The sequence below is a fragment of the Symphalangus syndactylus genome, chromosome 19 (genome assembly GCF_028878055.3).
Source record: "Symphalangus syndactylus isolate Jambi chromosome 19, NHGRI_mSymSyn1-v2.1_pri, whole genome shotgun sequence".
NCBI classification, from domain to species: Eukaryota; Metazoa; Chordata; class Mammalia; order Primates; family Hylobatidae; genus Symphalangus; species Symphalangus syndactylus.
This window is the reverse complement of record NC_072434.2, coordinates 10847555-10861661: the sequence shown is the minus strand read 5'-3', so window position 1 is coordinate 10861661 and position 14107 is coordinate 10847555. Positions and strand designations below refer to the sequence as shown.

General features: G+C 47.0%; 1 protein-coding gene across 6 annotated transcripts in view; it reads right to left on the bottom strand.

The window, feature by feature from the left end:
* PACC1 (proton activated chloride channel 1) overlaps nt 1-14107 on the bottom strand; it is a 70314-nt gene that overhangs the window by 49157 nt on the left and 7050 nt on the right. For 2 of the 6 annotated variants that reach the window (XM_055233483.2, XM_063613159.1), the window contains exon 1: nt 2474-2666. The exons of 1 other annotated variant lie outside the window; for it this stretch is intronic. In XM_055233483.2, the coding sequence (XP_055089458.1) occupies nt 2474-2509 (36 nt within the window). In that variant the 5' untranslated portion in view covers nt 2510-2666. Of the gene's footprint in view, nt 1-1639; nt 1829-2473; nt 2670-14107 lie in introns of those variants that run through there. 3 more of the 6 variants (XM_055233478.2, XM_055233480.2, XM_055233482.2) reach the window with 3 other exon arrangements.

Genomic DNA, 14107 nt, shown 5'->3' with positions numbered 1-14107 from the left:
ACTGGCCAAAGGGAGAGGAAGATGTTAGTCCTAGGAAGTCTCAAAGTTCTCTGATCCAAGCCTCACCCAGGTTGACCCTGACCCAGGTGCTAACACCCTCCCACCATGTTCCCTTCCTGACTACCCGCAGCTGTAATAAGCCTGCCTCATTGCCTGCCCCTGGCCAAATTCTCAGTATATCCCACCCTCCCCAAGGAAAAATACCCCCTCAGTAAATAAACCTACTCAGAGCTAGGTACACTTACAGAATGGTTCAGGCAAGAAAGATGCCGGCCATTCTCTGGGTGGCCCCTTTCTCTGAAGAAGGGAGAGACAGGCACTACAGAACAGGCACCCTTCCAGTGCCTTCCACCTTGGAGATGCCTCCAAAGAGAAACTGAGTCTACCCTTGGCCTTGGCCCTCCAAGTGGGATAAGTGCCTATATTTTAATAAACATTTTATGAGCCCTGCTAGGCTGGCTAAGTGTGGATGGTGAGGCACATGTTCCTGCTAAGCCAGGACCCCAAAGTGCCCTGGACGCAGGAGCTGCCCACACCCTGTTAACAAGAGCTATCATTCACTGTGGGGTCACTATCTGCCAGACACTGAGCCAAGCATTTTCCACACCAACTTATCTAATCCCCAAAGAACCCTGGGAGGTAGGGACTTTTGTTATCTTCATCTTTCAGACAAAGAAACTGAGGCTCAGAAAGTTATGTGACTCAATAAAAGTCACACAAATGGCAAGAGGCACAGCCAGGCACGAACGTGGGCTTTCTGACTTGTAATCCCTAATATTTATCCACTGTGCTCCACACCCTGTAAACCTAAAAACTTTCAGACGCATCTCATTCCCCAGGATTCCCCCACTGTTTAGGGTACAGAATCTAGGGGTCATGGAATCCACAGCACTGGTTAAAATCCCTCAGACTCCTTTCAGACAAAGGAAACAGATGGAATAAAGGGGATGGGAGGAGAAATATAGAAATCTGTCCAAGGCCAGATTCCAGCCAAGATCCTACATTAAAAAATGGCAAAAGCCTTAGGCCAATCTCATCTGCCTTCAAGCTGGCTTCTCCCTCCACTGTAGGGCTAAGCCACCTACTTTATATAGTCCACAAAGCCCTTCTGTGAATCAGTCTTTTACAAAGGGAGGTATGTACAGCAGTAACTATTGACTAAGACAGAAGGCAAGTTCATATGAGAAGAACAGACAGAAATGCAGACGGGTCTGGAAAGTGGACCCCTATGGAGCACATGGAACTTGAGGTAGCCCTTGACTTCTGGGGGCATTTTACCCAGTGGAGCTTGGCGGAGGGTTGATGAAGAAATGGAGTGAGAACATGCACAGAGGCAGGAGCACATTCTAAAACTGAGTTTCCACTGTGGCCAGACCCTAGCTGGGTGAGGAGGTGGCAAAGGTAATGGCAGACGTGGCTGCTGTGCTGTACAGAGCTTTGGGAGCTTGCTGAGAAGTCTGGACTGTTCTGGGCAGACGAAGGGCAGCGTCAGGTCTGAGAAAAAAGGAATGCTCCGAGGTGAAGGCAGGGCCTCAAGGCAAATCTGGACAGTATAAGAGACTGAAGGGAGCGATGGTAACACAGTATCACACTCAGAGGTTACAGCAAACACAGGGACACAAACTGGAGGAGGACCGACCTGGAACTGCCTGACTTTGGCCAATGAGGGGGCACGATGGAGGGGCACAGAAGAGGACGGTTGCCAAAGATGACCAAGGTTTAGGGCCCGAGAAAAAATGGAGGAGGAGGAGGAGGAGAGCAGTTTCACTAATACAGCTGGAGAAGTCAGGCGGCAGGGTCTGCCTGAAGGAAGCGCTGGACGCACAGCCTGCAGTGCAGGACAGAGAAGAGACAAAGAACTGGAAAGTGATAAAGTCGTGGGAGGAGGTGAGACTGGAGGGAGAGACGAAGAGGAGCGAGAACCAGCAAAGTCCATGAAGGCACTTTTTCAAAGTTAGGTGGTCACCAAAAAACAGGTAATCAATCCTGTCACCAGCCGCGGGGACCGCGAGGCCTTGGGCTTGAAGGGGGAGGATGCCGACGATGCCGACCGCGCATCAGCTCTCGCCGGGAGGAGGGCGCGGGCGCTCCACTTGTTGCAAAGAGCGCCGGGTTCCTCCGGGCCATTGGGCTGCCGCTCCGGCCGGGAGCGCGGAAGGCTGGGCCTCAGGTGGCTTCAATAATTCACATGCCGGTTACGGGTCGCGGCGCCGGGGACCCTACTCCAGACCTCGGCCATGCGACCCGCAGCATACGGAGAAGGCTGGGCGCCCGCTCCGCTGCCCCGCTTCCTTCCTGCCCCTGGGCCGCTCCTCTGCACCCCGGGAGCCCTCCCCCGACGCACCCGCCGGTCCCTCGGAAGAGCCCTCTGCCGCGCAGCCCCGACACCCCCCGCTCCGCATCCGCCCAGGCCCCCAGGACCCTGCTCCTCCGCCTCGAACTTCCCTTCCGTCTCTCACAACCTCGTACCTACCTCCTGGTAGGATGTGGAGCGCTCCTGCCGGATCATGGCACTGACCAGAGCTTCGGGACACCTGAGACCGCCCCAGACAGCGGCGCAGGGACGCAGCACTGCGGCCGCTGCACCTGGAACTACCGGCTCCGCGAGGCAAAACCGGTCCGGAGGGGCGTCCCGACCAGGCGTGGCGGTACTCGGCGCATGCGCCTGGCCGCTGCCGCCCGGGAGCCGCGAAAGTGTTGATGGGAAATGTAGTTCTGGGCGGGGGCGCCCCTCACACCAGCTCTCACCCCTGGGGCGGTAAAGCCTGCATGTGACCCTGGGCCAGCTAAGCTGGTCCTTAGACGCGTGCCTCTGCGTCTCTCACTTCCTCTCTTTGTTGGAGGGGGAGGGACGGGGAAGAGTGGAAAGTGGAACAAAGTCAGATGAGTAGGAGCCCCTCATCTATAATTGCAAGAGGAAGCTTGGCCTGGCGGTTTAAAACCGTAATAAATGTCTGGAGAGCATTTTGTATGTTAGTTACAAAGCGCTCTCACTCACATTATGCCGTTGATTCTGCAAGGAACCCTGTAAGAAGGACATTTTTCTCCCTAATTTACAAATGAGGAAACTGAGGTACTTTGTTTCAGAAAGGATGCGGGTGGAGCGGTAATCAAATGAAGATTATTTCATCCAGGGGTAGACTGCGGAGCCCATGTTCTCTCCATTATTCCAGAGGCAGGAGTACCCCTAGGTTCTTGTCCTGGCTCCGACCCTCCCCTTTAGGTCTTGCAATGCTCTGAGCCCTCCTCTCCTCGCCTTAGAATGCAACTGCTAAATCCTGCCGTGCCTGACAAGGCCTATGAAAGCAGAAAGAAAGGATCGTGCTGAGAAAGCCCAAAGGCGCTGTGCAGCCACAGAAGAAGCCTCAAGCGCTAGATGTGGCGTAAAATCTGGTGTTGGCCCTGTGGCAGGGTGGACCTGAAGACCACATCTTCCTCTCCTCCCACTGCCTGAAACAGCTGTTGTGTGGGGGCCCTCGGCTCCTCAGTGGTGAAGCAGATAGAGGCTGCTTGTTGTGCCTTGGTGAATGCTGCTCTGTGTCCCTTGCAGCTGCAGCTTGGTAACCCCTCCACTCAGGCCACTGGGAGCCTCTTCTCTCTTCAGTGATAAGCAGAGTAGCGCCAGCCACATTAAAGAACCTTGGACCTCCTGGAGCATTAGCCATGGGAGGTCCCCATCACCTCTCCTGACCACTCACCCCTATCCCAGGCCCTCTGCTCTTACATCTGTTATATGGGACAATATACATAGTGCCTAACGGCTGGGCACAGGGGCTCACGCCTGTATTCCCAGCATTTTGGGAGGCCGAGGCAGGCAGATCGCAGGGTCAGGAGATCAAGACCATCCTGGCTAACACGGTGAAACCCTGTCTCTACTAAAAATACAAAAAATTAGCCGGGCGTGGTCGCAGGCGCTTGTAGTCCCAGCTACTCGGGAGGCTGAGGCAGGAGAATGGCGTGAACCCAGGAGGCGGAGCTTGCAGTGAGCCGAGATTGCGCCACTGCACTCCAGCCTGGGTGACAGAGCAAGACTCTGTCTCAAAAAAAAAAAAAAAGAAAAAAAAAAAAAATATATATATATAGTGCCTAACACATCATAGGCACTCGACAAACGTTTGTTAAATTTATGAATGGAACACTGATTCCAGCCATTTCATTTAACAGTTGCTTATCAAAACAAATTAACAACAGCAGACCACTAATTAAATTCCTTACTGTATTAATACAATGGTACTTGATAGAACAAGTTCACACCATCATAGAATATTAGAGCTGGAAGGAACCAGAGAATTCTATTCCAACCCTGTCATTCCTCTCTAGTCTTTGTTGATGTGACCAAACTGGAAAATTATGGGCTCCCACATTTGAAGGAGATACTGGCTAATAAAATATAAAATATGGCTTAACAAATACAATGTGCTGGGCACTGAGCTACAGAAATGGATAAGACACCCTTAGGTCCTGGCTTTCGTGGCTCTTTCATGCAAGTGTGGAGAGACAGACCATAAACATGTAAATAATGTTCTGTCCTTGTGGCCCCCAAGTCCTGTCTCCCATTCCTTCATGAGCACACGCCAGTCAGGCTTTACTCCCCTCCACTGCACTGGAACAGTGCTTCTCAAGGTCACAAGTGACCTCAGTGTTGTCACATCAAATAGCCATTTTCCCATCCTCCTCTTTCTTGATTTATCAGACACAGTGGACTTGGCTGATCCTCCCTCCTTCTTGATACGCGTTCCTCCCTGGCTTCCCGGATACCACACACTCCCAGCTTGCTCCTACCTCACTTTGAAGCCATCCTCACAGGGTTAACACTAATTCTGCACAGGAATAGAGTTATAATTAAGCATTAATCAGGCTGTACTCTGACCCACTTCCTTGTAGCCAAAAGTCATGTAGCACTAGATACTTACCATTTGCATCTCCACTGCTCCTATAGGTAGGATTTCTGATATTAGAATCATAAGGCTTTTTCTTAAGAATTATTTAAGGCCAGGCCCAGTGGCTCACGCCTGTAATCCCAACTCTTTAGGAGGCGGAAGAGGGCAGATTGCCTGAGGTCAGGAGTTCGAGACCAGCCTGGCCAACATGGTGAAACTTCATCTTTATTAAAAATACAAAAATTAACCAGGCATGGTGGCGGGCACCTATAACCCCAGCCTCCCTAGCCTCCCTACTCAGGAGGCTGAGGCAGGAGAATCGCTTGAACCTGGGAGGCGGAGGTTGCAGTGAGCACCACTGCACTCCAGCCTGGGCAACAATAGCAAAATTCTGTCTCAAAAAAAAAAAAATTGCTTAAGATGTTTTTCAGATCACAAATTCCAGTGAAACAGCTGACACCAACCAGTTTGAAGACACCAACAGAGGAATGGAATCAGCATGAGAATACAGCTGCTTCTCTCTGTCCCATGATTTCACCCTGTTCTCTTTGGCCAATCAGCAGTCTCCACACTTCAGCCTACTCCTTAAAAACCCTTAGAAAAGCCCCAAACTCCTTGAGAGAGGGTTTGAGGTTTCCCTCCATCTCCTCGATGGGAGGCCTTATTGGTAAGCCTCTTTTTCTACTGCAACCACTTGTCTCTGCATATTGACTTGCCGCACACATCAGGCAACAGGCCTATTACAGTTACAGTTACTGCTCCTTCTCAGCCTCTCTGCTGGCTTCTCGTCATCTCAGCTCTACAGGGCGGCCTTTCCCAAAGCTAGGTTTGTTGTTGTTGTTGTTGTTGTTGTTGTTTTGGTTTTTTTAGATGGAGTCTCGTTCTGTCACCCAGGGTGGAGTGCAGTGCGGCAATCTTGGTTCACTGCAACCTCTGCCTCCCGGGCTCAAGTGATTCTCCTGCCTCAGCCTTCCAAATAGCTGGGATTACAGGTGCCTGCCACCACGCCTGGCTAAAATTTTTATATTTTTAGTAGAGACGGGGTTTCGTCATGTTGGCCAGGCTGGTCTCGAACTCTTGACCTCAAGTGATCTGTCTTCCTCAGCCTCCCAAAGTGCTGGGGGAATTATAGGCGAGAGCCACCACGCCCAGCCCCAAAGCTAGATTTTCCACCTCCTTTCTATTCACTCCGTAGGGGCTAGTGAAGTGGTCACCTCTAGCCTCACGGCTTGAATTATCATCTATACCCTAAAGATTCCTGCTATAATTGACTTGTGGTCCCCCAAAATATGTTGAAGACCTAGACCTCAGTACCTCAGAATGTGACCTTAGATGGAAATAGGGTCATTGCAGATGTAATTAGGATGAGGTCATATTGGAGTAAGGTGATCTCTCAATCCAATATGACTCGTCCTTATAAAAAGGTGGAAGACATGGGCCAGGGTGGTAGGATGCTAATATATCTGGGGGATGTCAAGAGAGGCCTCCTGATGGCAGTTACTTTTGAGTTGAGACCTAAATGACAAGAAGGGACCAGCACATGATGGTCTGCGTGGGTACAGGCAGAAGGCACAGGTACAGTACACAGGTCCTAGGCTGAAGCACAAGCAGAAGGCAGTGTCAGTGGAGAGGACCACTAGGGGCATGTAGTGTAACCACCTGATGTGTTCTTCCTGCCTGCTGTATGGACAATATCAATTCACTGAGACCATGGCATTGAAGTAAAAAAGGGTTTAACTGACTGAGGCCACAGGGAGACAGAGTTATTACACAAATCAATCTCCCCAAGCATTTGGGGGTCAGGGGTTTTCAAAGGTAGTTTGTGGGATAGGATAGGGATGGGTGCTTGCTACTGATTGGTTGGGGTTGCAATCACAGGGGTGTGGGAAATGGTCTTCCAGTGCACTTAGTCACTGCTGGGTGGGGGCCACAGGAGTGATTGGTGGGTCCAGGTGGAGCCATCAGTGTCAGACATGCAAAAAACCCGAAAAGACATTTCAAAAAGCCAAGCTGAGGTTCTACAATAGTGATGTTATCTGCAGGAGTAATTGGGGAAGTTGCAATGTCTTGTGATCTCTAGAATAATGGCTGGCAATCATTTACATCTATACCTTAGCAGGAGGCATTTTCAGGAGTCAGGGCAAGGGAGAAGCCAGGGCTTTTTTTTTCCCTGTTCTCTGCCTCTTGCAGTTTCCCTTCCATGGCTCCAGGCCCTGATACAAAGGCTTTTTGTGGTCCTAGCTTCAGCCGGGTGACTCAGGCCCTTAGACTCTAATAAACACCACTGTTGCCCGGCATGGTGGCTCACGCTTGTAATCCCAGCACTTTGGGAGGCTGAGGCAGGCGGACCACCTGAGGTCGGGAGTTTGAAGCCAGCCTGACCAACATGGAGAAACCCTGTCTCTACTAAAAATACAAAGAATTAGCCGGGCATGGTGGCGCATGCCTGTAATCCCAGCTACTCGGAGGCTGAGGCAGGAGAATCACTTGAACCTGGGAGGTGGAGGTTGCAGTGAGCCGAGATTGCACCACTGCACTCCAGCCTGGGCAACAAGAGCAAAACTCCATCTCAGAAAACATAAATAAATAAAAAAAAAAATAAACACCCTGTTACCCTTCCATTGGCTGGAATGGTGACTTCCTGCTGTTGATACACTCTGGTTGCCCCAGGGTTACTGTCTCAGCTTCTTTCATCACCTGTGTAAGTGGCTCCCTGTATTCAGCCATTCTGTTCTATCCAGAATAGTTTCTATTTTGAGAGAGAGAGCATCAGGATAAATAGCTAATGCATGCGGGGCTTAATACCTAGGTGATGGGTTGACAGATGCAGCAAACCACCATGGCACACGTTTACCTGTGTAACAAACCTGAACATTCTGCACATATATCCTGGAACTTAAAATAAAATAAAATTTTTGAAAAAAGAATACTTTCCATTTTTCTTGCCGGTGACTAACTGATTCCAAGTACTTTGGAAAAATATGTCTGGGTTCAAGTAGAAAATGACAATCAGAGGGGTGCCTGGAGAAACCCAAGGGCCTATGAGCATGTTATTCACGTATAGACTTATCCTCAGCATCTCAGGGAGCAGGGAGCTATATGGGATCAGTACAAATTAGAAGGGTCTTTTGGCTTAAAGATGTTCCTTACAAACAGAACTCTAGAAAGAGAAAGGGCCCAAGCAGAGAGGCAGCACAAGGTATGATAGGGATGTTATCGTGACATGCATCAGGAAGGGGATGATATTCTATTCAGGGGTTTTCAAGGGCCTCCTCCATCCCAGAGATCTTGTGACACAGTGTAACGCAGATACTGCACTTCAAGCTTTACAAGTCCACTACCATTGTTAGTTTTAACACAGTCCTATGAAAGAGGCAGGCTGGCATGTTACTAATGTGGAAATTGAGATTCAGAGTAAAGTTAATGGACACAGATCCTGTTTAAGTCACTCTGCACTAGAAGCCCATCCTGTTAAATAAGTAAAAGTATAAACATTTGGTATAGTCGCTGGGGGGAAGGATATATCACCTGGTGGTTACGGCAGGCTGTAGGACACATGGCCTGTGTTTGACTTGGCCCTGTCACCTACTGTGAGAGCTACGCAAGGTACTTAAGGTCCGCTGACATAGTAATAGTTATGTCCCAGAGTTAAAGTGAGGAGTAAATGAGCTTATTAACATCAAAGTACTGAAACCGGTACCCGGCACACAGTGAGCCCTTCTCTGGTCTTGTTTGCCAGTTCTACCAACCACCAAATGTTAGGGGTTCAGTCCCCTCTGTTCACATGCACTTCCCTTGGCGATCTCATCCATTCCTGTGGCTTTACATACAACACCTATGCCAGTGAATTCCAAAATTTCTATCTCCAGCCCAGAACTCTCCCCTCATTCTAGACTTGCATATTTAATTGCCAATTTGATATGTTCAGTTAAATGTCTAACACACATCACAAACTGAACAAGCCCCAAATTGATCTTGATCTTCTCCTGCAAAACCTACTCCTATATCAATAAATGGCAATTCCATCTTTCTAGTTACTCAGGGCAACAACCTCGAACTCACCTTTGACTCCTCTCTGTTTCTCACATCCCAAGTCTCATCTGTCAGCAAATTCTATCAACCACATCTTCAAAACATATCCACAGTCAACCACTTCTCACCACCTCCCCAGGCACCACCCTGGTCTGAGCAGCCATCATCTCCCACCTGGATTATTGCAGTAGCCTCCCAGCTTCAGCCAGAGTTGTTCCATTAACATTTAAACTTATTCTGTCACAGGTGTCCTAACCAGAATGACTCTATTTTGAATAAAGGCCATATAAAGCAAAAAAAAAAAAAAAAAAAAAAACTGCTGGGTGACTTTCTCAGGAAGTTAGGCACTCTTTATCACAAGATGTCTAGGGTTGAGGAAACAAGTTAACGGAAAAAGGCATTCTTAGTTTAAAAATGGGTTTTACTCTAATGATACTATTAATAGTACACCCATAAATTCTTGCTGAAATCAATAGTTACACAAGAGAACATGAATACTAATATCCTGTCACAAGCTGATCACAGGACTTTATAATAAAGTACACTATTGTTAGCCCTAATATCCTATATAAGCAAGCATTACATTAAGGTAGAGGCGTTCCTCCTCTTGCTTTCTGAGCATGCTGTACTCTGTAATAGAGTGGTTTCTAATAAACTATTTAAACTTTACCATACTCTGTGACTTGCCCTGAATTATTTCCCTGCAAGAGCCAAGAACCTGCTCTTGGGGTCTTGGATGAGACCCCTTTTCTGGTAACATTTTCCCGTTGCATCTCCACTGGAACCTTAATGAGGTGAGACCCTCCAACCCAGAGGAAATACACTGTGCAGCACCAATTGGCCAACTTTGGGTAAGTGGTGGAATATATTTTTATACTGGTAAAGGACAGGAGTACTTGTCTAAAACTGGGTTAGAGGTCCAACTACGAAGGGTTGGAGGCCCTCCACATCCTCATAGCTGGATATGGATTCAGTGTGACGAGATATTAACCATTACTCTCTTTAGATTAGCCCTCCTTGCACTCTTAGCTTGCACTCTTGGCTGCTCATTAAAGGCTGCTACCTGCCAGTTTCCTGATTGCTGTCTATGTTTCACTGCTGTGTTTTCCTGCTGCTTCTCAGAGGCCTCACTTGACCAGTCCTGATATTTTTAACTTTCACTTTCCTCATCTGCCTTCGGATTATCGGCTCTTGGCCTGTCTGCTCCAGCATCCTGTTAAGGTACACTGGGGATGAATGGTTCTGCAAGATTTACTTTCCCTATATGTAGCCAATTTACATGAATTATTTATTGCCTCCCCTTCTCTCAAAATTGAAACTTGGTATTTCCAATTTTTATTTGTTTTTTTTTTTTTTTTGGAGATGAAGTTTTGCTCTGTCGCCCAGGCTGGAGTGCAGTGGCGTGGTCTTAGCTCACTGCAACCTCCGTCCCCCAAGTTCAAGTGATTCTCATGCCTCAGCCTCCCAAGTAGCTGGGACTATGGGTGTGTGCCACCATGCCTGGCTAATTTTTGTATTTTTAATAGAGACGGGGTTTCAGCATGTTGGTCAGGCTGGTCTTGAACTCCTGACCTCAAGTGATCCACCCACCTCGGCCTCCCAAAGTGCTGGGATTACAGGCATGAGCCACCGCACCCAGCCAGTACTTAGAAATTTTAAATGAAAAATTCCAGGGTGTATGATTGAGCCAGGCAGCAATTATGCCAGTCCCCTGTAGACAAACAGCTCTAGGATAGGGAACGGGAGATTTGTTTTTAGCAGTTCCTTTCCATCTGCTCACTAATCAAATGACTTTTACTTCTTGGTTAGGGACAGCAAGACCATGTAAGTCTCACCCTGCTTGCCATCACTGTCCTGAGCCTGGACATTCCTTCCTGGGTCCGTGTCATTTCCCTTGCTTAGTGAGACATTTCTTTGTCAAGTCCCCTATTGTGGTCTCTCTAGTGCAAATGGCTCAACTCATTATTTGGGTAATATGAATAGCTGAATTAAAGTGACCACAGGGGTTGGGTATATGGCTCACACCTGTAATCCTAGAACTTTGGGAGGCCAAAGCAGGAGGATCATTTGAGCCCAGGAGTTCAAGAGCAGCCTGGGCAACATAGCAAGACCACGAATCTATTTTTATTAAAAAAAAAAAAAAAAAAAAAGGTGACCACAGGATCATTTTCCCTTGCTCATTTGGCTCTGAAAGCTCTTTCATCCTTTTTAGTGGAGCTCAGCCAGTGGCAGTACAACCTCATTCACAATGATCTCTACTTTCGCCTTTACCTGCTCCCCTCATGGGTAACACAGCCTTGATCCTAAAAAGCTCGCCACTAGGGTACATATTACAGCATTGGGACCAATTTAAATTAGGTGGGCTTAAGAAAAAGAAATTTTTATTTTTGTGTAATATTGTTTGGCCCTAATAGGGCCAAATAATAATGTTATGATTCCAAATAATAATAATGTTATTTGGAAAGTCAAGAAAAATGGCCACCTAATGGAACTACAGCCTTTAATAGTTATGCTTCAACTTGATTTGTTTTGCAAGCAGGAGGGAAAATGGGGTGAAATACCATACGTTCAAGCATTTTTATTGCTTAGTCAGGATAAAACTCTACAACAAGCATGTAAATGTTTAATGAAAACAAAAGAGGAAAACCAATTAGATATTCTAGATGATCTTTCAGTGCAAGCCTCGGTCAGTTCCAATGCTTCAGGTGCATCTGCCCCTGTCCCTTCTAGCCCTTCTGGTAGTTCTGTTGAGACCTCTTCATATCCTCCTCCTTATCTGTCTAGCCCTATTTTACGTCTACGTCCTTCTGAGATACTCAGTCCTATTCTGTACCCGTTACTCCCTGAGGAATCCAGCCCCACCTGTACTACCCATAGTGGAGCCTCTTAGCAACTTTCAAAGGAAAATCTTTGCTTAGAGAAGTGGCAAATGGGGAAGAAGGCACTGTGAGGGTATGTGTCCCTTTTTCTATGTCTGATTTGGCATTATGCAAAGAAAAATTTGGTTGTTCCTCTGAAGACCCAGGAAAATTTACAGATGAATTTGAGAAACTAACTGACATAATTTAACCTGGCAGGATTTGCATATTTTGTTATCCACCTGCTGTACAGTGGAAGAAAAACAATGGATTTTGGGAATAGCTAAGACACATGCAGATGAAATGCTATCCCACAATTCTAATCATACTATCTACAGGGCTGGGGGCATTGCAGTTCCTGATCAAAATCCAGGATGGAATGATCAAAGGGATAGTGAAGACTGAGAGGAGAGATCACATGATCACTTGTTTATTAGAAGGGATAAACACATGTACAAAAAAACCTATTAATTATGATAACGTGAAGGAAGTTACCCAGGGTAAAGATGAGAATCTGGCTTTGTTTCAGGGACAATTGAGGCAATTAGGAAATATACGGATCCCACTTCAAAAGGACAAACCTGATTGTGGGTACATTTTATAATCCAGTCTGCCCTTGATATCCATTGGAAACTGCAAAAAAAACAGCCTTGGGTCCCCAGACTACTATGAACCAGTTTTGGGACATGGCATTTATGGTTTTTAATAACAAGGACAACACAGAGAAAGCAGAAAAACTTAAGACAGCTTCTCAAAAGGGACAGCTCTTAGCTGTGGCCTTAAGCTTGCCACCCACATGGGGGTTGCCCTTACACTTCTCAGCCTTGGCAAGGGAAGCTAGAAGGCAGAAAGTCCCAATATGGCTTCCAGATCACCACAACTTGAATATAAATTAATGTGCTTGCTGTAAGAAAACTGGCCATTGGGAAGCGGGAACGCGCACCACTCACTCTTGGGTTTTCTCAGACATCCTTGCTTTAGGTGCTGAAGGCCAAGAGTGATGGGGCTCGAGACCTTCTGTCACAGCTCTCATTGGGCAACAAAACCATATATCTGAAGGATCCTGGGGTAACCCTTCAAGTGGCAGGTAAGAATATTAATTTCTTTCTCTATACAGGGGCTGCTTGCTCTGTTTCGACGCATTATGAAGAGGCTTTATCATCCCGAGACTGCATGGTCACGGGGATAAATGGACAAGCTCATAGGTGCTGTTTTAGCATCCTCTAAGCTGCTCTTCTTTTTTTTTTTCTTTTTTTGAGACGGAGTCTGACTCTGTCACCAGGCTGAAGTGCAATGGCACGATCTCGGCTCACGGCTTCATATGCTTTTCTTTTAATGCCTGAATGCCCTGCCTCTCTGTTGGTAAGAAATGTATTAACTCAGCTTCAAACTGTAGTCTCTTTCAGAGATTACAAGGTGGATGAGGAATTGCTTTTACTTCTCTCCACGACAATGGAGAAAAATTAATAGAGATTCAGCTAGCTTGCATGTTGTAGTAACCTCCCAAATAGATCCTATGGTTTGGAACATTTAAGTTCTGGGGAGGGCATTAAATACCCCTCCAGTTTGTGTTTAACTTAAACCCGGTGTCTCATATTCCCTGGAAAAGACAATACCCTTTGAGACCAGAGGCACAAAGAGGAATCCAGCCATTAATAAATAAGTTTCTGCAATTTGGTTTGCTGAGACTCTGAGTCTCCCTGTAATACCCCAATCTTGTCAGTTAAAAAGACAAGTGGAGACTATAGATTTGTTCAAGACCTCCTGGTTGTCAATGAGGCTGTTGTTTTCATACATCCTATAGTATGCAATCCTTACAGGCTGTTAGCCCAGGTCCCTGGGGATGCTAATTGGTTTACAATCTTAGATCTTAAGGAAGCCTTTTTCTGTATTTTGGTGCACCCTGATTCGCAATCCATCTTTGCTTTTGAATGGACTGACTCACATAGTCATTTAGTTTCTCAATTAACTTGGACAGTTCTTCCCTAGGGGTTTGGAGATACCCCTCATTTATTTGGAAATGCGTTGACTAAAGAATTTAAAATGTTGTGATTGGATAAGGGCACCATTATTCAGTACTTAATGATCTGCTTATTGCTAGCCAACCAAAAGGGACTCAGACAATAACACCATTTCGTTGTTAAATTTTCTGAGAACTAATGGATATATAGAGTCTTGCTGTACAAGGCCTAGATTTCTTTTCTTTTTATGTTTTTGAGGCAGGGTTTGGCTCTGTCGCCCAGGCTGGAGTGCAGTGGTGTGACCTCAGCTCAACGCAACCTCCATCTCCTGGGGTCAAACAGTCCTCCCATCTCAGCCTCCCGAGTAGCTGGGACC